The sequence below is a fragment of the Eurypyga helias genome, unplaced genomic scaffold, assembly GCF_000690775.1.
Source record: "Eurypyga helias isolate BGI_N326 unplaced genomic scaffold, ASM69077v1 scaffold3280, whole genome shotgun sequence".
In the NCBI taxonomy this organism is placed as follows: domain Eukaryota; kingdom Metazoa; phylum Chordata; class Aves; order Eurypygiformes; family Eurypygidae; genus Eurypyga; species Eurypyga helias.
In genome coordinates, this window is record NW_010224925.1 from 126,342 (window position 1) to 152,614 (window position 26,273).

At 34.7% G+C, this 26,273-nt stretch overlaps 1 protein-coding gene across 1 annotated transcript in view; it reads right to left on the reverse strand.

Annotated features, from left to right (window-relative positions):
- LOC104506279 (activating signal cointegrator 1 complex subunit 3-like) overlaps positions 1-15,332 on the reverse strand; it is a gene marked incomplete at its 5' end in the record, with an annotated part of 133,137 nt that extends 117,805 nt beyond the window's left edge. The window contains 1 exon segment of the mRNA XM_010147180.1: positions 15,198-15,332. Coding sequence (XP_010145482.1) covers positions 15,198-15,332 — 135 coding nt within the window.
- Between the last annotated feature and the right edge of the window lie 10,941 nt (positions 15,333-26,273).

Genomic DNA, 26,273 nt, shown 5'->3' on the forward strand with positions numbered 1-26,273 from the left:
ATTTATGCCTGCAAGAAAAGAAGAGGAAAGCAAAAAATGGAGGAGTAAGAAAAAAATATCGCAGAAATGACACGTGAATGTAAAGAACCCAGCGTTTACGTCAATCAGACGGGTGCACTTCAGGTTAGATGCCTGAAGCAGAATGTATTTATGTATTTATCTTTTAATTCTCAATCTTTAGAATGCTCTGAAGTGGAACAATGAACAACAGCCTTTCTACCACAAAATCAGCATCATGTGTGCATTAAAAATTATGGACACAAGGTGGCTCTCAATACTCAGTATTGAAAACTACAAATCTGAAAATGAAATAAAAAAGAATCTCAATTAGTTTTGTTTTCTTAAAACTACAAGTAATATGTTTCACCTCACTTATTCTTAGCAACATTTATTTCCAAACTAAACTAATATTTTGAAGGTATTTTAAATTTACTTTGTTCCTCAACATCATGAACTCTGAAAGATTTCCAAGACTCCATCTGTAACAGCATCATTTTCCTGTAGTCACATATTCGCCTAAAAATCTGAGCCTTCTTGATAGTTAGAATTCATTTATACATAACTGTAATAATTTATTTACTGCTTTTTGTCTAAGTTAGTTTTCCCCTATTAACCAGTAACAGTTCTGTTTCCTGATGAAAACTGCAGGAAACTTCTTTGCAGAACATGAATTTGCATGTAGGCAGCTTCTTACACATCTTGCTTTCTTCCAGTATGCTCTGCTTCCATTTTTTATGTTCTTAATTCTATTTTATTTTTCCTTTTTCAGGTTTATTAATGGCTGTGGGTTCTGTTAGCAACCTTCCAGCCATTTCTGTAGTAATTTTAGTTTCAGAAATATCTCTGTTTTCATTTAATGTTTATTTTTCCCTTAAGTGCGGAAATCTGAAATTTAAAGAAACTGGACCATGTAGGAAGAATAATAATTAGGGCTATTCATGTCAAACCAGTAAAGAATTATTACTTGATTCTGAATTGTAGACCTGTAAAGTACTCTGAAACAATAGAAGTCTTACAGTCTTACATCACCTTGGATATATTCATTATACAACACATCTTGGTGGTTACTTCAATGAATACGCCCCTTCACAAGAAAGAAATCTAAGAGAATACCTGAAAATAACTATTGCAGCAGTTTTGCAATTACATGCCCATGGACTAAGAAACCAGATATGTTTTCAATGCTATGCTGCAGTACCAACATCTTTTTTACTACACTATAATTACTGAATCAAGAGCACAGAAAACAGATTTCTGAACGTAAGGGATTGTTCAAAGAATTTTAAGTAATACTGGTGAACCTATATGAGTGTTTTTAACCCATGAATTCACACATTTTCATATTGTTTCAGTTCCAGAAGCTTGCGAAAATCCACACGTGCAAAGAACTAAATACTGTGCTATGTTTTCTCTACGAAACGCTATTTTGTGCTGTATTAAGTTATGTCCTTAGGGCTTACTCCAAAGCCAACAGTCTCCTTCCCATTAGCTTCAGTATGTTTTTCAATGAGATCCTTCAACTGCAACCCAACGAGGACTCTGTTCACTTATTCAGCAATACAACAGTTTAAATGAAAACACGGCAATACGATGATAAAGATTTCAAACTGCTTCCAGATTTCCGATAGCTGTCCTTGATAAAAATACATAGCACAATACTTGGAAAAAGCGATGTCTAGAATCAAAGAGTTTGTGCTGGAATTCTACATTTAATTACAAAATTCATGTATGTCAAAGCCAGTGGCATGCTCACAGACAGAAAACGTGATGCATTTTTCATCCTTGATGCAATGTCCTTTGATTCCTGAGCTAACGGATTTTATTATTATTACAAAGAGTCCAGAAAGACCTTTGCAAGGCTTTTGATTTTCAACATTCTAGAACCTAAGGGTCTGCCATCCACTACAAGGTTTTTAGCATTTTGTCAGCAATTCCCCATATTTTAAAACTTCCAAATTTATAAGCCAATGTTGAAGTAACGTCCTACATTTTTGTCCACCTCAAAAAAAAAGTATGTATTGAATAACCCATAGCACACCAATTACTAAACTAGAGGTCATAACCTTAAACACAGAAATACAGTTTTGCACATGGGAAATTCAAATTACATCTTATAATATTAACGCTCATAATCAAAATCAATCATACAGCATCACCTATAGAGAATGACAGATTCTCATAGCAGTTACCATCAACATGGCTGCTCAAGGTCATTATTCAACCAGGTAACATGTTTTTAGAGAAGCTCTTGCAAGTCCTTATTCGGAAAAAAATCCTTTAATTAAAAAGAAAAACATATCAAAACCTTGACATCTTCAAGATTCCGTAAGTGAAGGTTGAATCTGCCAGTGAAACCTGAGCAGCAGCCAGTAAATATTGCCACTCAAAGAACTAAGATGCTGCAGCCTCTGTTGGTCACAAGTACTTTGCTGGTGTGCAGGATGGACTATCTCAGGTCCTGCTGAGTGCAGGCAATCAGCAGCTGTGCACATAACATTTTCCTCCAGGGAACAACTATTAAGTTACACAGTTCGATAACACCCCTGTTTATTTTTCTTATCTGAAGATATTTTTTTGATTATTAGGAAAAACTAACTTAATATAAATGTTTTCACTTATCTTTACCTACACAAACTTCATTTTGGTCTTAGTCCTCTTGTATCCATTTGGAAACATGGACAACTGGCTAATTTTATTTTTAGAGCCTTTGCTAAGCTTCATCAGTATCTTCCAGTATTTAGGGAAGTTACTGGCCTATATTCACATTTTGGCAATTTCTGCCTTCTGTCACTGAAAAGATTCACCAAAGCAGTTGTGCATAAACTTTTGAAACGACATATGTAGTTTTCTTACAGAGGTGATAAACGAACACAATGCATCAGAACTTATGTAAAGATAAATATTTTCACTAAAGCTTCAATTATGTTTCATTAGACATTTTTAAATGGCTGGACAGATCAGACACCTGAAGGTGGGATACACGACAGATACATTAGCATTTTGATTTCTTTTGCAAGGGTCACAAAATATACATGTGAGAAACTCACTTGTTACTGGGCAGGAAAGAGGTACAGGGTACTCTGGGTGCACAAGGACTGTCAGAAACATGGTAACTGCTTTATAGGTTGACACCATTCTTTAAAAGAAGAGGTAACAAAGGACTACATATTTTATTACAATTATAATGGACGAAAGGCTGATTCTAGCTAATTGTTGATAACAGTACAGATAAAGCAAGATACCATAATACTTATAACAACATACTGGTTTTAATATATAATAGATATATATAATCTATACACTATAAAAGTAATCACAGTTTAAGTTCCACCACTTTTAACTTAAAAATTAAATATTGAAAATCTTTGCTAAGATCTCCTAAGTATTACTGATACCACAAGAACAAAATATTCTTCTGCAATGACAGGATTATGCTGAAAAGTTTTACTTGTCTAATTAGAACTGTTTTAAATGTGAACTATACCAAGAAACACAAATTCCAAGCCAAAAAACTTTCAAATCTGAAAATCTTGTATAAATTTTTTGGAAAAGTTTTCAGGCCATATGCACATCATCTGCAAATATGTCAAAACAGGATCTGTCCTGCTTGTCTATTGTTGTTTTTCTAGTTTTCCTTACAGGTTAGGAATGATTTTACCCAACAAAAGTCTGAAGCTGAATAAAACCATTGCCTGAAATGCATTCAAATTCATCCCACACATTGGGTGTCCAAATGTTTTAGAAATATCACCCTAGTTCTTAATTTTCCTTAATATCCCATTCTAGAGAACGCATTAGAAGTATTGAAAAATGTTAATCTCAAACAGCTTTTCCATTTGGAGTATGGTAAATACTAGGACATGGCACTTCCGGGTTTTTAGAATTCCTTACAGTATTTAGTGTATGTATTACTCATAACTGTTGCTTGGAGAAGAAACAGATCCTGCCTGTTCCACAACAGCTGGCAACATAATAGCCATATAGGAGATCATAAACCAAATATTGCTTCTTAGTCAATTTGGTTGACCCAATAAGGAAAATTAGTATTTGACAGGAAGGAAATATTCTAGAAAAAAGCTTAATCCAGTGGTGTTTTTAGCATGACTTATCAGAGCACTAAAAATTAATTAGTTTAAGACCTTGTTCTACCAAAAGTCTAACAATTTTCTTGTAATTTAATGTAAATAAAATTTGATGTTCTAGAACTTTAAAGATTTTTCTGGTTTTTAGCTGTATTGACTAAAATTAATTGTTTATCTACTTGTACTGATATTGTCCAAAGATGAAGGCTTGTTTGGTGGGATGGGGATGGTGCACATTTAGTTCTTATAGGAATTCATACTTAAGCATTGGAATTCACTTCTCCTTATAATGCTGTCTTTCTATCCCAGCAGCTTCTCACAAGACATATACTTCCAAATCTGCCTCCCATTCTTTCAGCAATTTTATTTTCATTCCATAATACAACGTAAACTCCATTTTTGTTCCCTACCAGTTTTTTGTTATAGTTCATGCACAGTTTGTGTATGCTCTAGCCTTGTCAAAAACATGATGCTGCTAGTCTAGTTCCCACTAGCATAATACATAAGTTTTAGTTCTGGTTCTGTCTTTGGGCCAAATGAGCCAAAAATTTCTAACATGGTGCATGTACAAAAATGTATCCAAATATACATTTATATGATGTTAATTCAAAATCTCAGTAGTGGGATGAAAAGAATACTGGTTTTTAGCTTTATATGTTTTTTTGATTTCTGTAATCAGTCTCTGGTGTTTTTAACATAACAATCTGCTAGCAACAAAAAGATGTTTCTGAAATAATTCGGTAGTTCAAAAGAGATTTGGCAAACTTAAGCAAAACCATAATTTTACTGTGATAAAGGTGATATGCAATGGTATCCGTACATTCTAAAGCACAGCAGCTTGTGGTTTTATACAATACAATGTTTTTTGCCAGGACAATGATCTCCAATAAGAAGCAGGGAATCTTCTGAATCTTGGCTGACTTTTGAAATTCCAGTTCAAAGGAGCTTAAGATGAATTCAAAACAACCAGAAGAAAAAACTAAATGTTGTAGATATCAAAGCTTCCATATGTTCTGGCCTCCTGCTATGGATAAATGTTGATAGTATAAATATATATAGGATATGCTAAAAAGCAGAGACTGACTATACATGTAATACAACTTAAATTTAAAAAAAAAAAGGTAATAAATGTTTGGCAGTTCTCTGGAAAAAGATCTGCACACTTTCCAAAAGTACGCTTAATTACTTTTTAACCTATTTTGTTTTCTCCATAGTACCTCTGGCTCTCAGTAGCTGGTATTAACAGACTGTGGACCAAATTCAATTCACTCATTCATAATGGTTGCTTCTAATTGCTCTTTTATTTAAAATTTTTAAAAATGTGCACTCATTATTTCGTAATTCATTTAAACTAGATGTTATTGCAAGCTTCAGCACAAAACCGCTTCTGTCCAGATCTGATCTACTCTACATATTGTGTAAATAAACTACAGGTATAATGAAAAAAAACCCCAAATTTTACCTAAATTATGGTATTTGGGGGAATTGGAAGTGGAAAGTGGACGACTAGTGAAACAGTGACCATACATAGCTAAACAATTCCGATAAACCATAACTAAACTGTATTTCAAAATCTTTCTTATTTGAAAATAAATGAAATTAAGAATATGAACTGAAGTGAAAGTTAATATTTTTCTCCATCTGCTAAGATAATAATGTCTTCTAAATGAAAAACTGAATCAAGCATCTAAATGTACCTTGGGGCTGTGTGTGTGTGAATTTATTTAATTGCACTTATTCTAATCGTGTTTTTCAAGAGAAAGTGTGAGATAGTTTCCCATATTGCAGCGATATTTTCTATCAAATTAGGCATCCATGGACATGTATTTTTTCAATTATGACAGATCAAAAATTTCAATTAAAAAAAAAATCAGTCTAAAGATATCCTATACATTTATTGTTTTACAATATAAATAAATAAACTCACATGAAGCCTCAGAAAGAAACATGGTAAGTTAATAATGATATTTTGAAGGGAAAAATTAAAACAACCCTAGAAGAAAGCACATAGGTTTATTCCACAGGACAACTCTGAACTACTGTTTTTGTTCAGGAGTTTTATTTCAGGAAAGAGAACTACAAAGGGTGTTCTGTGATGGCCTATACCTTCGAAGCAATGACTAACCACTTAACAAACCCCAAACATGATCTCCTTCATTAAGAACCCCAAAGAACAGGGCTTTGAGACTTTTGCAGTGATCCTTTGTAAGTCAACTGTGATGCTAGAGAAAAAACTAAACTCAAATACAATTCACTGAACCTGGAAAATTTACGCTGTTTACTTCCTGTAAAATAAATCAAATATAGTTTCTAACAGGATGCCAATCACCGAACAGTATCAAGTCTGTTTGCGAATAATTACCACGAGATACAAAGTACAACTGATGATCAACAAGCAGCATTATTGTCAGTGCGCATTGCAGAAAAGCCACAAATTCTTATTAACTTTTTAATCATTACTCTTCATTACTAACAACTACAGTAACTCCACTATTTCCTGACAAATGAATTCCTAAGTAGATAGGATGTCTTTAAATACTATTTTCTAGACAGCATATGGTTTCCATACTAAGCTGCTTAAATTGCATGTGACCAGAACCATTTGTCAGTATTATTTGGTGCATCCTATAAAGAAAAGGTCCCTGAAAAATATGATTATTGTCTACATTCTCACTGTGAACATATTGTACAAGATGATGCATTGCAGCCAAGAACTAACTGGAACATCTTGGAAAAGGAACGCAAAACCTACGGGTCATTAGTAAATTAAGCACTTCTTTTTTAATTTCTTGCAGGGTTTTTCTTTGTTTTGTTTCGGTTTTGTTTTGTTTTTCTCTCTCAAACAGTTTTCTTCTGAAATGTGTTTCTTTACCATAGCTATTAGCACAGATATTTGCTATCTGTATACACTTCATGTAACAATGAGGTTTCTAGTTGAAATCATTTTACCTAGGGAAGCTATCAATTAATAACGACTGTGAAAAGACACAGCAACCTTTTTTCTTTTTGACCTGGATTACATGCTAAAACATTCTAGAAGCTAACTGAAGGAGACTTTCATAGTCAAAGCAAAAAAGAACATTGCATGGCTTTTCTCTCCGCTAGTGCCCAGAATAAGGTTAGAACTTTAGGAAAGATATGAGAATCTGTGATCTCCCTGTAAGGAATAGCTAAGAAGGCATAGGAAAATGGTGAAATATATTATAATTATAGTATATTCACTTATTTATATTAAAGTAAGTTTTACAGTAATATCAAGAAGTGGAGGCTGAGGGGGAATTCCTATCAGTGCTCATAAATATCTAAAGGGTGGGTGTCAGGAAGATGGGGCCAGGTTCTTCCCAGTGGTGTCCAGTGACAGGACTAGGGGCAATGGTCATAAATGGGAAAACAGAAGGTTCAACCTGAACATGAGGAAATCCCGAGATAGACTTCATTTAAGGAAAGAAGTTTAAACATATTATAAATATGACAACAGTTTCAAATGATCTTACTGAGTGCATTTAGTATTTAACAGAAAATTTTGTCAACAATAAAAGGGGATGCTATAGGCAACACATTATCCTACAGTTTATCAGAGCATTTCCATGGAGGATTAGTAAGAATAGGCATTAAATCTTACATTTACAGTGATGAAATCCATTACCGATTTCAACCTGAATAACTCTGAAATTGCTGAAAAGTTGTGTACAAAAGCATAAAATGTCTCTTTGTAGTTCCCTGACCAAAACCATCAGAATCCCTTTCAGCTGTATTTGCAATCTCTGAGATCATTCTAGAAAAATATTTGCTAACCTATTTTGCTTCTAGGATTCCCATTACTAACATAGCAGAGCTGTGTTCTACAGAAGTAGAACAAATATTCACGAAGCAGAATAAAACTAAGCATTGTTGCATATCAAGTTGAAGCTCATGATAGAATGGAATATACGATCAAGCCCCAAGATTAGGGAAAAAAACCCCATTTTTTTTTCACAGGATAGCAGAAGAATTAGTTGTTACCTCAGTGCTGTAACTACCAGAGCTCAAGAAACAAGCCAACAAACCTGAAATGCTTGGGTCAGAGACTGATTTTTAGAAAGACAGTTGATAACAGAATTCAATCTATACCATATATTTTATACTTTCTGTTTCATACTAAAACCACTAAAAAATTCCAGTAGACTGTGTACAATGTATGGAAGTACACAGAACTGCAAATCTAAAGCTATGCAAATACAATTTCTAGAGTGACACAAAAAAGAATCTATTATAATAACAGAAATATACATCAAACTTCAATTGTTTTTTCCTTTTTTAAAGGTCAGAAGAAGCAAAAGCAAAAGAAATTGTTTACTGTTTCTGTCAACTATTTATTTCAGTTTACAACAGTCACCACTTAAATTAACTCTAAGAAAAAAGAATACTGCTAAAAAAACCCTGGAAACAACATTATTTTATTGTTCACAATGTATTTTTCTGTAAATAGGCCACTTCAAAACCTAAATATCCATTTAAATCCCTCTTAATACCAAATTCCATAGCTCAGGGTTCATTAAAACACTGGGATGACTCTATACAGAATACATTTTTCTTTAACCCATCAATTCTTAGGATCACATCATCTCATGAATTTAGTCTTTGACCTTTAAGCAGGACTACTGAATAAAATATCCCATGAAAGAAATACATAGAGCTACATTCCATTCTCTGAGAGATAATTAGCAAATATTCTTCAAAAGTAAAAAAATATAGTAATTATAAAACAAATAGGGAACTTCAATATATGTTTGACATTTAATATAGCCTAATGTATTTGAATACATAGCCTCATTTTATTTTTATAGTTTTTTTAATGGCATATCAAATATTAAATATGTTATTAGTAAAACAAAAATAAAATGAGGATTTGCTCTGAAATAATTAAATGTCAAACAAATGATTACACATCAAATATTTGATGAATGTTCTCTAAAAATTAATTTCTAATAATCTAAAAACATTTGACAGATAATTAAGAGGATTAGTAAAATTGCTTTCAAATTTTAAAGGCCAGCAAAGAATACAATGCTTTTAACCATTCTAGTTTTCAGTTCCTCCTGTGTGTTCAAGTAGCCTTCACTTACACTTGCACAATTTGGGGATTACTTATTCTTGCAAGTCATACACTGGATTTTGGATGTTTTGAAACATCATCTTCATCCACTACAGTGAACACTGTATACAGAATACAAACTAAGGATTGTATTACATTATCAAGATTATTCTCTACCAGGTATTGCTAAATTTCATGTCAAATGAAATGGCAAGACTGAATGGCCTGCAGTCTGATAATTTTGGGAACTGTGCCAATAAACATCTCTTCATACCAGATAGCTCTTGTCAGACAAACATGATATTATAATTATGAAGCTTAAATTAATCACTCTGCATCACACAGCATTGATATAATACAGTTAGACTTCTGTCAGAAATTTCATTTATATAGTATGGCACTGGGAATTTAGTACTATATAAAATGAATTTCACTTATTAAGGAGATTAAACTTAGGCAATGATGATCAAAGAAATTAATTGTATGTAGAGACTTCGACTTGACAGAATGTCTAATGAGATTCTTCAGAGGTGCAATTTGACCCATGGATATTTCATATTTGTACTGGTGACCAAAAATTTAAAATTAAAGGTAGTTTGGAAGTCAAGATCATTCTGAAGGAACAGTAAATGCTTGGCTCACCTACAGGCTGAGCTTTGAGATAGCTGGAACAAAGAACTTAGGTTATGTTTTGAGAAAGGATTTTAAAAAGAACCTTGAAAAACTCTTACAAGTTATGTGTTTTATCACGTTAGTACTCCATTTCTTGCATCACATGTATCTGATTTCTAGTATAAGGCATAAGAGCTGCTGTACCAGGTCAGAGTAAAAGTCTGTCCAGATCAATAGTCCCTATGAACAGCAAATGCTTAAGGAAGTGTATGCATCAGTGCACTTCCCAGTATATTCTCCTGGCCACCAGAAATTTACCATTAAGAGACTTACGGTGTAGCTTGACCTACCCCTAATAACAATTTGCTATTTTTTTACTTGAAAAAGAATTGTACAGTGAAAAAAAATTAAATTAGGGAAGAGAACCAGCACGAGATCCTAGGTCTAGAGCCGTAGTCAGGCCAATTCATGTATGAAGAATGACACACATCAAGGCTATATACACGTTAGAATTCATTGCTGGAGCTCAAACAGAAGGTCAGGCCTTGCTCAATTCTCTATATCACATTATAAACATTTCACAACAGCTGGTCCTTCTTGTCCACAAAACCAAGAAATCTATTAGTATGTCCCTGCAGTGTTTCTACAATTCTGACCTGTTCAGAAACACACTTGGCTGTGTTTCTGCCCTGTGTGGCACTGAAGTTCTTACCTTATCAGGTAAATCTCTTCAGTATTAGAATTAACAATGGAAGAGAAAATTCCCAGACTCTCAGGTTAACCAAATGTAGACATGTATTGCACATGCTTCAGATAGTGCTATTCTAGCCTTCAGTGTTTAATTACAGGATGGGTTTATTAGAGGGGGAGTAGAAAGTTCAGGCAAAAAAGGTATCTCTATATCCAGCTCGAATTCACTGTGTCTTGGATCTGAATCTGTTACACTTCGAAATCTTTAGAAATTTTAGTGCAGAAAGTTCCTGTGACAAAACATGCAATTACAAAACCCTTTGGTCAAATGCACGTATGGTACTGCTGTTACTACAGTCACTTCAGTTAGAAATATTTACTGCCAAGAAAGAAAACGAAAATTTAGACTGAACAGTAACAGTTTTAATAACAAACTCCCACATGCTCTAATCACGGAAATCTTTTGTGTAGTCCTAGGTCTTACTAAGTTAGCCTTAATTACTCAGGAAATGTTGCTGGCATATTACTCATTTGATGATCGTTTATGCAGTGCTGCTGCCTTTGCAGAGTATACTCTTATTTGATTAGTATTAGCAAAATTAGTATATACCATATTAATATTAGTAAAAATACACTTCAAAGATATATGTTGTGACACAATCATTTCAATACATGATGTGTGTTTTTATTTTAAACAGCAACAAGTTTCCTATGAACAAAGAAAAAACATTAGATTTCCTTTATATCTTAAAAAATCCTTCTGTAGATAACATTTATCAGGTAACAGACACAAAACCAATGAAATATCTAGTGTTTATGATAAGTAAAATTAAAATAATGTAACTTTGTTGAATGGAACACGAAAGAGGACAAATGGAAATATGTAGTTACTGGTGATATTTTCCACAGACTAGGCCTTCACTCTAATTTTATTATTACCATTACTAATTTATTTATGTGTGTTAATGAGAAAGCCCTTAAGTACACTGGAGTATATAATTTCTATTACAACAATAATAACAATATTTTTCCCCCAAGACCTAGGTTATATTTACATGCATAAGAATTAAAATAATGTGAATTTGCATTACTGTGAAATGTGTGTATTGGATGTACTGATCACTGGAAGAATTTAATGAATTTTTCTGTCTCTTGATAGTCATTGTAAGACTCAGGGCAGCCACAAGAACTCTGCTGGAGAACCCAGTTCTCTCTCATTCATTGCTATGGTCTTCACACCTCTTCCTTCTTATCAGGCCTTGGTTATAAATTTGTTCTATTAACAGTCATACTTCTTGGACTTGCTTTCCAAGACAATCATCACCAGCTTCATTTATCACTGCATTTGGCCTCATCTTTGGCACTCCTCCTAGTTACTAATTCTTAAGAACTTTTCAAATTCTATTGGGAAAGATTACATAATTTCTCACAGTACACTTCCATGTTTCAAGTTGCTTTGCAAAATCTAAGAACACTTAAAAGTGTGTAAACCATTCAAGTCATACTGAACTTGTTTCTACAGCTTTTCCTGAAAAAGGATGATGCTTAAAGTTTCATATTAAAAGAAAACAGTAAATTCCCCATAACAGACTTCAAATTCCCTTGAATATTTGCTTTGGATAACAAGTACATTTCATGTGAACATATATAATGACAGTATTTTATTCACATTTTGTATCAATAGCATTTAAAACTAAGCTTATAACTTAAATATTCATTTCCATTAACTCTACCCATTTTGTTCCCACTTTCAGCATCATGGTGCAAAGTCATTGCTGCTTTCATTGAAGGCAAACTCCCCCCTGTTAAGCCATTTCTTTAGTGTAAAAGCAGAGAGGTTTTTCTACTTCATGGAAGTTTCCCAGGGGATTCTGCCTTGCAATTCTCTGAATGAGCCAAAGACTGCTGTCCTAAAGACCACAGTCCTAACTCTCCCTGTGTACCATCACAGCCTTCCTCTGAATATCGAGCTTAATCACTGCAACCAAACTCGCCATTCATGGCAACACCTGCCTCCAGTTCTTCCTTGCTTGAGCAGCAAGCCAAATCGGGGTCTTTTTGGTTCAAAAGCTGTCTCTAAACACAGCCTATGAACATCATGGATTGCCTGAATAATGCTACCATCCCAGAAGACAGAATCATAGAATAGTTTAGGTTGGAAAAGACCTTTAATGTAATTTAATCCAACTGTTAACCAAACACTGCCAAGTCTACCACCAAACCATGCATCTAAGCATCACATCTACATGTCTTTCCAAACTACCTCCAGGGATGGTGACTCGACCACCTCCCTGGGCGGCCTGTTTCAATGCCTGACAACCCTTTCAGTGAAGAAGTTTTTCCTAATATCCAGTCTAAACCCTGGGACAACCTGAGGCCATTTCCTCTGATCCTATCGCTTGTTACTTGGGAGTAGCGACCAACATCTACCTCTCTGCAACCTCCTTTCAGGTAGCTGTGGAGAGCAATAAGGTCTCCCCTGAGTTTCCTCTTCTCCTGGCTAAACAACCCCGGTTCCCTCAGCCGCTCCTCACAGGACTTGTGCTCTAGAACCTTCCCCAGGTCCACTGTCCTTCTCTGGACATGCTCCAGCACCTCAGTGTCTTTCTTGTCATGAAGGGCCCAAAACCGAACACAGTATTTGAGGTGTGGCCTCACTAGTCCTGAGTCCATGGGGACAATCATAGAATGGTTTGGGTTGGAAGGGACCTTAAAGACCATCTAGTTCCAACCCCCTGGCATGGGCAGGGACACCTTCCACTAGACCAGATTGCTCAAAGCCTCATCCAGCCTGGCCTCGAACACTTCCAGGGAGGGGGCATCCACAACTTCTCTGGGCAACCTGTAACATAATTAGTACATCTAAAGACAGACACAGAATGTAAAACCCTCAAAAAATTCCTAATTCCAAGGGCACAAAATATTTAAGAGTTTACCAATACATTTGTCAGTGAGAGAAGGTATCTTATATATAGATAACCAAACCAAACCATTCTATGATTCTTTGATTCTATATACACCAAATTTTCTACAATGAATAAGTATCTCCTCTATATTCTGCTTTCTAGGTAGGGAGACAGAAAGAACATTATTTTTGAAGGAATAATAACTGGACACTTTTAGCTCTAATCTTCAGATCTCATTTAATATCATCAAAAGTACATACCACATATAAGACTGAATTAATAAATTCTGCTTTCAGGTTGGGGAGATGGAACATTATTTTTGAAGGAATATTAACTGGACACTGCTTATTCTAATCTTCAGATCTCATTTAATATCATCAAATGTATATGCCACATATAAGACTGAATTAAATAATTGTTTTGGAAATAATGTGATTCTATATACACCAAATTTTCTACAATGAATAAGTATCTCCTCTATATTCTGCTTTCTAGGTAGGGAGACAGAAAGAACATTATTTTTGAAGGAATAATAACTGGACACTTTTAGCTCTAATCTTCAGATCTCATTTAATATCATCAAATGTATATGCCACATATAAGACTGAATTAAATAATTGTTTTGGAAATAATGTATCAGCAGAAATACTGGCGTATTCTTTAAATAGATGAAAAGAAGTTGTTGCAGACTGAGTCATATCTGTATGTTATGTATCAGTAAAAGATTTGAAAGGTCAACTAACACAATTCATACAAAGACAGAACTGTTAGAATGCATAAAAATGTACACAGTTTCAGCTGGCAAGTACTTGGCCATTGTTCAAAGTATTAGTAATTTAGGATCCATATACTTATTTTAAACCAAGGTCAGATTAAGGGGGTTAAATCCCTGTGAGATTCAAATGGCTTTCCCACTTTTGACTTTTTCACTGCCCTTCATTAGTGGATTCATGAGGAAAGTCAAATGGTTTTGGAAAGGTGGTAAAGTATTAATCTGAGCTAGTCTGTAAAACAGTTTTCTGTTTTAAAGATTGGACAGTAGCAGATGTTTAGGGAGAGTGCAAAAGCAGGAGACATGTACTCTCCCAAATTGCCACAACTGGTGGTTTAGGGACTTTCTGAGCTGCAGATTACATGAAGAATACTGTTATCAATGATCATCAAATCATCCTCCTTTAACTTGTCCAATTATTTTTGATAGATAACCTCCCTCTCCAAAGCTACAATGGTCTTAAGAAATTAAACAATTTCAGATATATAAATGAACTTCAAGCTAATAACTTCACTGATTTATCGATAAATATAAATTACGAATCCTCATCTATCTCACACGTCAGACATTCACTTAGATCAGTGCAGAACTGCAGGGTTTCAAGCACACACCAAATAGCTTTCAAGCCAGGAAGGTAGTTTTGGAGTCTATTCACACCACTCAGTTCTTTAACACTTCCCAAAAAATGTTAAAGATACAGAGAATGCACATCATGGGACTCTAGGATTAAAAGGATTTCCTGTCTTTCCTTCAAAAGTGAACTCCACCTGATAAAGCATGCCCTGTTAGTCTTTATCCATACTGATCTCTAAGTAAAATGTGCATAAAACCTAACCTATTATCAGTTTTTGTATAAAAATCTAGAAGTAACAGAACTTTTTCTTCCTTCACCATCACTTTTTCCTTTCTTCTGTTCAATTCAGCCATTCCACACTTCCCTTCAGAGCAAAATATATCTTCCCAGAAACTCAAAAATGCTTAATCTATTCCCATCTTGGACTGTCTCATAAAAACATAAATTCTAGGACAGTAAAAACGACCAGCATAAAAAATTCACTTACCTGTTTTTCAGCCTGTCCATAATCTGATCCTTGGGGTGACAAAAAGTGACAAATATGACCATTGTTTTTTGCTTTTTCTCGAAGACCCATAGCAGTTCGTACTGTGGCATTTCTAGCATGAACAAACACCATCACCTTAAGGCAGAAAGAAACAGGGCTGATGAGAAATAACAGATCTCTTAATCAAATAAGGAAAACACTTTAATTACAAAATATTCCATATAGGAAAGAAAACCAACAAGAGTTAATACATGACATACTGACGAAAACTCATGTTGCTTTAGGGAAATTTAAGGGCAATTCTGCCTATATAGTATTTAATATTTCCAAACAGCTTTTAAGAAGATTCTCTTTTTTAATTCTTCAGTCTTTTAAAGGTAGGGAGAGTAACTGTTGACAATAAATAGTTCATTTTCAGAAAGCAGATAGATTACCAATGATGTAAAGATTTGTGTTATTTGGGGGGTAAATGATCTGGAAAGCAAACACTGAGGTGCTAAGTTTCCTGAAGGTATGACTCGACTATGTGAGACAGCTGAAACAAAAACTGACTCTAAAGAACCTCCGGAAGATACTGCGGTCCCAAACCACCAGACAATCAAAGACAAGAATGAAATTAAGCACCAACAAATGCAAAACACATATGGGGTTATGAATTTTAAACTAACAGATATGATTATGGCTTTAAAACCACATACTATCACTCAGTAAGATACCTTAGTAACACTGTGGATATTTCCCTGTAAGTATATCAACTAAGAGTTGAGTGGTAAGGAAAAATTATTTGTACCCATGTCTGCAGTAGGCTTTGGAAATACAGTTAGGTATCATCCACCCAACCCCACTATCATTTGATTATGCTTATGACGATCAAATATGGTATCTGAACCAAAGACAGCAATGAGACCTTAATAGTTATCCCTTCAGATATGTCTATGAAGCAATTTAAACTGATAAAGATTCACTGCAAGGCACATTTAAGATGAATCACAGCAGTAAGTCCTCCGATTGGTGTAGAAAGGGAAGTGTTTAAATACCACTTAATTCCAGTGTAATAACAGTTCTGAATGTCAGTTAACCACATACTGCTGGAAAAGCTACACTATAGAAAACACCCTGTATTGTCCCCCTAAGCACTTTGTATTACTCAGGGTTTACTTAAATTGACCCCATGTACTTGGTCAGACAACTCTTCAGTTTAATCAAGGATGACGATTTCTGTGTTCTTAATCTCACATATGGAAAAGTTTGAGTGCCTGTCTCTTGAGTCAATGGCAAATGCTGTTTTGCAAGTCCATCTAATTTTAATTTAAAATGTAACCATGGAGTTGTAGTTCTTTTTTAAGGTATTCAGTTGAATTTCAAGACTGGTATGTCAAAGTGCAGAGAACTGTGGGTTTAATTTTGGCCTTTTGGCAGCATCATCCTTATATCAACTTACTGTGTATAACTGAGTTACTTTAAGTGAAACACTATTAGAAAGGTAGCAGTATTTAGGGTATAATTAAACAAGTTATTGGCTCTGTTCTTAATTTGGAAATTCATAATTTAACTGTAGATGTATAATGCAGATATAATTTTATATAAAAGTAGACATAATAGTTGTGAATTTATATAAATTTATAATTAAAAAACCAAGCAAATTAATTCAGGTGACAATACAGAGAAGAGATTAAAAAGAGATAAAAGGAGAAACAATGTGTGCATAACTATTTGCTTACTGGGAGCAATTACTCATTACCTGTTTTAGCTTTTTGGATACATCTTTCAGTCACCAATTTAATACACTGTGAGTCCTACATTATTAGCTTTCATCTGAGAAGAAATACTCTCAGATACATGTCACAGTAACATACCAATTTTCTCTAACTTAAAGAAAGTTATTGGCAATATATTTTTAAAATTTCTTCAAAAAGTAACAGGACCACATCATAACAAAGTACAGTGTATGTCCCTTCTGACTTCATTAACTGCTTAAGGATTACTTGTCTATTTATATTTTTTGTAATTTTTTCTACAGAAAGCCTGAATAAAAATACATAACTACTCAAGAAAAGGAAACTGGTGTTTTAACGGATCCATTATGTCCTCTTCAGTGAATTCTCAACTATAAACTCTGTCAACAGGTTTGACTGAAGAAAAATAGTCACTTTTAAAAATCATGGTTTACTAGTTTGTTTTCTTTTTAAATGGAGTCATAATAAAATGTGATTAATTGCTGAATAGATTAAAATTAATCTTGTGAATATAGCTATCTTCTCAAAGTTGAGAAACTGAGGAAATACAGTATTAGGTATTAAGGTGAAACAGGAATGGTCTTTTTTAGCTAGCAATTTTGAAGGTCCTGAATTAGGAAGTGTAAAAACAATTGATCTGTTGATTCCCTAAAAACTAAAAAGAATAAAAGTCACATATGCACTAATGGGTTTTATCATTTAACCACAAAACAAGTTTTTTGTTGATTAGTTTTACACTGTATTTTAATCTTTTAGACTCTAGCTGATTTCAGTCCTGCAATAATTTTGAAATCGTCACATATATCTTAAACCTCAAATGGGAACTTTGAGATTGATGTTTACACAGCATTATTATTAATTAGGTTTAAACATACTAGACTAATACATTTTTGCATGCTTCGACATAATACCGTTAAGTATCTTATGGTTCTCCTGACCTTTTTAAAATTCCTAATCAAGGATGAAATGAAGTGTGGTCTGAGTGATTTTTTTGGAGTGGGTGGGAGTTATATAGCTAGAAGGACAAATCCGAAGTAGCAGCTGCAAGCAGGCATGCTTTTAAAGTTTGAAAGGAATTAATAAAAACAGTTATATAAAAGAGCAAGCAAATCCTACCTCTGTAGGATATAAAATCTAATAGCTGACATTTTGGTATGGAATATTATATAAACATTTTGTATAACCATCTTGGTCACTGAACATTTCTAAAATGACTACATAGCATCACTTTTGCAACACTTTCAATTAACATACTCTTAAACACATCACTCAGTTTGCTCAGTAGAAAAGAAACTGAATCATTTTTCAAAGCCTGGCACCTTGATTTTATTTGAAATGGTGACAGACTTAAGGATTAATGTAAAAAATGACAGAATATATTATGCAGCACTACGGAAGATTTACCAGTGTAACAGTTGTACAGAATTTGTCACACTTGCAGTCATCTACTTGAGATGCTAGATAAGATAGAGATGAGCTCAAGGAATGCAGATATTAAAAGCACAGCTATAAGGTGTACTAGAAAAGACCAAAATGCCTTAAGAAATAAGACCATAGAATAAATTAAATAGAAATTTCCTAGAAAAATGGAATTCTTCACAGAAATAAAATTATAAAGTCCAGGGGACTGGGCAGTGAATTGAAGACGAGAAGTGAAAAAAACCCCAAACCCAAAAAACCCTAATGTGCAATCTCACAATTAAAAGCCCACAAGAATATTAACAGCTGTAACAGCAGTATTGTTGATACAATATTCAAAAGCCATGAAAACACTAATCAAAATCTTCATGAGAAACATTTTCACATTTTTTTCATGCTGCTGAGAATGTCAACAGGGTTGGAAAAAGAGTTGGAACCTTTTACTTGAGAACATTTTAGTTGTTTTTTTATCATAAATTCCTACCATAGTACATGTTCAGAAATGATCCCGGGAGCTTTAGAAACTTTGATACTAGGAGGCACTCAGTTTAGATGTTTCAAGAACTGGAAGACAGACAGATGGACTGGGATCATATTGCACTTTATGCTCCAAATTCCCTTTATCTTTTATTTTAACCACATTTTATTAATATTAAAAACTCCTTTCTGATACTCAATACTATATATAAAAATAAACTGCAGCCATAAAGAGCGTCAACATTCTTTTTTACTCTTACTTACCCAGTGAACTGAGGGGTTAATATTTAAAAAGTGTATGTTTTTGCTTTTGGTTAGCAGAGGTACAGACTTGGTAAAACTTCAGTTATGATTTCTAAAGCTTCTGCCTGCATGAAGCTGAAACTAAACAGAGCCAGTGCAATTCCATGTTGGGTTTTCCACAAGCACTGAAATACAAGCAGCCTGTTTCTCTGTCAGGGACTGGAAGATGTTTCAAGTGCATCAAGTAGGAATAATAGCTAGGCAGGAGAAATCCAGAAAAAAACCCTGGAAGTACCAGCCCTGACCTGAAGGAGCTGGCTGGGCTACCATGCAAAATATGTAAAAAAAAGGATGGTGCTAAACTGGGAAGCCAGTCTTTAACAAACACAGCCTGTATATAATCTTCCATCTTACATCAAAACATTACCTGCCACATTTCAGATGTAAAACAGTCAGAATTCAATAAAGATCTAGTTTTCCCCTGGTTTTATCTAGCATATTCTGATCAATCCCTGTTCTCAAGAATTAGCAATTCCATAACGGGATTTGCTATGAAGTTAATCATTACAAGAAGTCAGGATTACTTAAGATGAAGAAATGTATACGCAATTGTTTCCTCATATTCCCATTTTGCAAGTGAAACTAAGGTTGAAGGTATTCACTGAGTGTGAAACTTAAGATGTGAGATCATACTGCTTACTATATATGACTTGATAAACTCAAAACAGAGCTCCTATTAACTCCACTGAAGCCATGAGCACCCAACACTCTTAATCAGATCAATGCTTCCTATGTCATAATTCTTAAAATTTAGAAGCCCTGATTAGTACATACTTCTACAGATTCTTATTTCAGCAGCTTCAGCTTCTGTTAACATCAGGCATAAACTGGCAGATGCAGGGACAAAATCTAGATTTTCAGTGAAGTGTTTTTTGTCCTACATAATAGACTCTCTCTTCTTTTTCTATTATTCTCTATTGTACCATCGCATGATTTTAATCTTCTGGAATGAAGATGTGTCCTGACACAGAACTACTACTTTAACATATTAAATTCTTGCACTAAGTGGACTAAAAGAAATAAAGGTGTAATGCATAAAACCACTCAGAATACTCACTGGTCAGAGAACACATTTGATACTCTTAACTCCTTTTATATGGTTTCTTCTTCTTACAGAATCATTTTATGGAATTATCTGGCATCACAGCAATTCTTTCATTCAGAAAGACCTAAGACCTTATTATGCAAATAATGACAACGAAAAAAGCATTGTTTGACTTTTCTACAGTTCTTATAGAAAGATACCTAATTTTCAGATGTGTAGCTTGTTTCCTTTATGAAATTTACATCCCAATGTTTTTAAGCTAATAATGCACACTTGAATTCACAGACTTCTATGTATTTCATGATCACATATCAACATCTGACCATATTTTTAAACCTAAAATGATTGCACAAATTGCTGACAGTAAAACGAACTTCTCAGTGAGAAGCAGACAGACACCAAGTCTGACTTAAAAAAACCAGGCTGCTTTATTACCTGATTAGGGGTGCCCAATTATATGGTTAGTGCTTACTTGTAATCTTTGTAAATCACCAAATATATTTTTAAAGAACCAGCCCTAGCTAAAAACCGACATATAAGACCTTGTTGAATGTTTTTTCCCCCGATGAAGCTGGTATGCACTTACTAAAAATGTTGTGAGACAGCAGTATAGTCTTAAGAGGGTTAATTTAGCCTGTCCTAACTGTGTCAGAGGAGATTACATTTCAGTGGCAAAATCTCTGAGCATTAAATTATGCAAATAAGTTAGGAAAAGTAATTTAGAAAAGAGAGAAGCGGTTCCACAGCTACAAGCTGTGTAATTAGATCTGTACTCTGAGTTCAAAGCTAGCTCTGGTGTATATAGCCCTAGCGCTGAAAGCGTCTGCTGCTGCTCTCTTGAAACCAATGGTTTTAAATGATAAAAAGTACACAAGAAAGGAGAAAGCAAATATCTCTACCTAGGTTACATCCCCTCCATCCCCCCATGGATTTTCTTAAAGTATGAAACAAATCAAATGTTTTCACCAAAGACTGTGTTCAAAAATCACAACAGGAAGTGCTTGCATCCCCCAAATATTGCATATTCCAGGTTGTAATCTTTCTCAAACGTGTTAGTGCATCACCAAAGCACTGAAAAGCATGCTATTATTCAAAAACCTACGAGAACTAATACTTTTCCGTTATCAGAGACACATAGCTAGATGCTAGTAGGACTTAAAATTTTCACTTTGAGAAGAAAGAAAAAACACCACATACATGTAAAAGAAGTGTCTAAAATCATTCATTAAAGTTTATAATCAGGTATTTGAAATCCCTTGAAACACCTTTATTCCACCTTGGACAGTAAACATGCTTGCACTGACTTTTGCTACTGGGAAACGTATCTTTCAAATTAACATCCTCTCTGATAACTCCAAAATGATGCATTCATCTTTTTCGGGAAGCACACTGCTCTTCCAGGTACCTTTCCATCTTGTTAATAGAGTGCTGGCCACTTGCATGCTTGAGTTCAGCACCTCTGTTTTACTTAACATCTCTCCTGAAGGACAGAAGGCCTAGGTTTTGCCATGCACTTTGCATCACGTCTTTCAAAGGCATCAAGATCAAAGAATGGATTTATTTAATGCAACATTGACGTTAGTTATGTAGTTTAGAGACAAGTGTACATATACTTTATTTTAGCTTTGAGACATTGTTTGGCTTCACACAGCTAAATCCTTATAACATGTTCTTTTATGTGGTATCCATTCTTGACCTGGGTATTACTTCTACTGAAAATGAACACTATAGGGATATGGATCAGCAGATCAATTTATCCAACCATTTTCCCCCTTAAGGTCAGCATGAAACCTCCTCCAAGTATTTTACAAAACTCAATTCCTAATGAAGTTTCAACACACTTCCCCAAGGAGTGCTGACTGCACCTATTTATGTTTAAAACCCTCATCCTTTGCACCTCATTCAATAGAACCATCTCCTAGACTACGTACAACTCACTCATGTCTAGCCTCATTCTAAGGAATAAGAAAATTGTTTCTCTCATGTTGTGATTCCTCCCCAGCTGCCAAGATACACTTCAACCTTTCATTGCCTAACATTTACAGAATGAAAAGTATATTCCATAAAAAAAAAGAAAAATCAGCAAGATTCACCATTAAAACATCTCCACATTCAAGAGAATCATTCAGCAAATTGCTGAAGAATGAAACTACACAATACCATACAGTATTTTAACAGAAAATATTAACTAGTAACATCAATAAAGAAATCTATAATGCTGCATCAGCTAATCAGTACTGCAGTGTGATATATTTTGAACTCTTGATAGATTACCATTAATTACTCCCTGGTAAATTTTGATCTAATTATTCACTCAAATAAATTACTTCTGATTATCCCTGTTAAAACAAAAATTAGGATTTTTGAAAAAACCTTTGCAGAATCTAATTATAAAAGTAATCAATGTAACATAGCTATTTATCTAATTATATTTCTATTTAGATATAGCAGCCTTTAAAGGCAGTAACACATCTTTGGTTCACAGGTATTTTTGCTATTGTAATGTGTACTTACTCATTTATCTATCTGTCATAATACTACTTTTTAAAGTCATCTGTCCTATAATTTCAATTTTTGTATTTCTTTTAATGTGAAAATGTATGTTTTACGTAAGATGTGCCCACACATAATGAATATTATATTGTACAGTCCCATCTCATTTTTATTATTGCTCTTGAAATTCTGTGTAAAAAGTTATGGTAAGGACATTATAATGGAATAACTTTCTTAATGTTCTTCCTGTCTGACCTTCCTTCATTTAGCCTTTCGTGTTCTAAATCTATCCATAAAACAGGCTCTATCATCAAACACATTCTGAAACGCTACCATCTTTCTTAGTCTTAATTTTCATTTCTCTTACAGTTTCCTTCTTGATGCACCTTCTGATCTGTCTTCGCTAACTCATTACAATCTTCATTGTATTAACTCTGTTCTAATTCTCAGTATAAACTTAGTTGCTTATGGGTTTATGTTCTTCATTTCGTCTTGTCTTTCCTCTATCTTTGTTGTATCGTTTGTAGCAACAGATCTTCCCACTTAACCACAGACTTTTAGACACAGAACTTGTGGAACTACCACCATTTAAAAGAAACTGTAAATGTCTAAGTATGCAACACCTTCATCTTTGGTGCAAAAAAAATATACTTGGAATAGTCCCAAATAGTTCCAACAATACGTATATAGATTTTAACAAATATTTTTCTTGTTTCTAAATAATTTATAGGCATTCTGCAAATGTACTGTTTCACTGATTTCCAAGCGTCAGATGATTTAGAAGTTGTGCAAAATCCCCCACGAAAGGTAGATTCCACCACAAAAAAATAGCCTTACTACTGTTATTAAAATGACTTTTTAGGATTATATCTAACAAGACATTTTAGTCTGGGGTCACCAAGGAATTTTTCTTTAAGTTGATAAATTTTCTTCCTCTTCTTCTGACTTTTCTTTCCTTTCACATCACAACCTCAACTGAGCCCCCACTAGTCAGGTTACAGACATGATTTTCTTGTCCTTTTTGAAGACGGGGATGATATGTTCTGTCTTCCAGCTCTCAGGAACCTCCCCTGATCACCATGGTCTTTCAAGAATTATTCCAAGTGGCTCTGCAATGACACTGGCCAGCTACTCAGCATGCGTGGGCATCTCCAATCAGGCTGCATAGATTTATATAAGGGTAATAGTAAGGTTAAGTCTTTGCTCTGATCTTTCACATTTGTTTCAGGGACCTTGGGATTCCTGTAGGGAGAGGAATGCAAAGACCAATGCAAAGATGATACTGAGTAGCTCAATCTTCCGCGTGTCCTTTGTCATGGAGACAGGAAACCTGTCACCAGGTTTCCTGCTCCATTCAGCGAAGAGCCATCATATTCCCTAGTCACCTTCTTGCTGCTGCTGTACTTGTGGAAGTGCTTCTTGTTGCTGTTTACATGCCCCGCCAGATTCACCTCCAGATGGGGTTTGGCTTTCCTAATGCTACTTCTGCATGCTTGGAGAGTTCCTTTATATTCCTACTGGGTCTTCTGCCCTGCTTTACCCTCCTGTATGCTTTGTCATCCACACTGGCCAAGGCTTCTCCTAGAATTCACATCCCCAACCTGTCCTGTTTTTGTAAGTTCAAGGTCCAGCACAACATCAGTCTTCATGAGCGACTCAATCATCCGTTACTGGAAGCTGTCATCAATGCACTCCAGAAACATCCTGGATTGCTTTTGCCCTGCTGTACTGTCCCTTCAGCAGATATAAGGGTTGTAAAGTCCCTGGAAGACCATGGGCAATGAACACGAGGCTTCTTCTAGCTGTCTGAAGGCCTCACCTACTTTCTTCCTGATCAGTGGGGTCTGTAGCAAACTCCCCCAGCAATGCTGCACATGTCTGTCTGCTGGCTAATCCTCCTCCCAATGCTTAGCTGGCGCATCATCCATTCCTAGGCAGAGCTCCAGGTATCCCTGCTGTGCTCTCACATACAGGCAAGTTTCTTGACTTCCTGGCCTGACCTTGTCAAGAGCCAGTTTCCACCCACTGCAGCACTCAGGAGTGTGACCTATCACATCACATCTCTGATCTCAATAAGAACTTTGCTCAGAGACTGGATGCAGACCCCTAACTCTTCCTTTTTGATCCATGGAATGGGGGCTGGAACTAGATGATCTTTAAGGTCGTTTCTAACCCAATCCGTTCTGTGATTCTATGATATTCTGCATGTAGTAATGTATAGACATTGCAGAGAAACACCCAGTTATGCTCATGAAAAACATGACTCTGTCTTCTGCTACCATGTAAAAATGACAGATAGGGCGTTTGGTGTCACTTCCATTCAAAGCTATGGATAAAAAAGTTCTGGATGCGTAAGTTTGACATTAACCCTCTAGCACTACACCAGGAGACTATGAGGATATCAAACCTTTACACTGAAGAACAGTGAGGGTGTTTGCAGCAGCACAAATGGAAGGATGCTTCAGATTAAAAAGTACTTTCCCATATGAAACTTCATGGCTTCCTTTATAGCTATAGAACAGTTATACACATTTTCCACTCAGGTCTGCTGACTGGTTTGTCTGATTTAATTTACATTAGGGAGTTCTAAATTATGAATTACTTGGAAAATTGCAAGCACTTGTGTTTACAATCTTGTTTTGTTGTATTTTGAATTATATCAGATGGCCTAAAAAATTAAATGCTCAGTTATGAAAGCAGTGTTTAAATATGGATTCTGGACACTAAAGGAAACCTGTTTCAGAACAATATAATGGGAGCTATGCTATCTTCAATTTGTAGCAATAGCCAAATGTATGACAAAATGCAGAGGGAAAAATGAATAGAGGTAAAATTAAAGTTGAGGGCAAATTACAGAATAAGACAAACAAACAATATTTTACTTACTCCTACAGGTAGTAGAAATTATTCTGAATTTTAATTGACAGGACAGAAATAGTAATAGCAATATCTCTTCTTGTATAGAAAATTAAGCAAGAATAACTAGTCTATTACTATGCAAATGTATGTCATTAGGCAGTTAACAATTGCATTTTTGCAGATGCCAATGGACTTGAACGACAATTATTATTCGAAATTATAAGCTGCTTTTCACTGCATCTCTTCTTAGAAAAACAAAATCATGCAATAATTTCCTTCAAGCATTTCCCTTTGTCCTGTTTTAACATGAACTATTTTGACTTCGTACAATAAAATATGTTTCTACATTATTATAAATTACATTTTTGGCAAATATTACTCCAGAATAAGAGATGTCATGCCTACTGTATCTTTTCTTATGTTTCCAAAACTCCTTATACCTATATGTATATCATCCATAATATGAAAAAATAATCCAGGAGCCAGTAGTGATAAGCAGATTCTATTCAGTTTTACTAAAGGAAAGGAGCATAGAGGATACTGGAGAAATCTTCATATCAATTCCCATTCATTTTACTTAAGTAAAAGATAATTGCCATGTCAACCTCTGTATCTTCTAGTTTTGTAAGATCCAGTAACATAATCATACTAAACAATTAAAGAACAGAGCAGTCTGATTTTCTAGCTTATTTCTTATTAGTACTGATTTAAACCACAGACCTTTATCCAGAAGTTTTTTGTTCC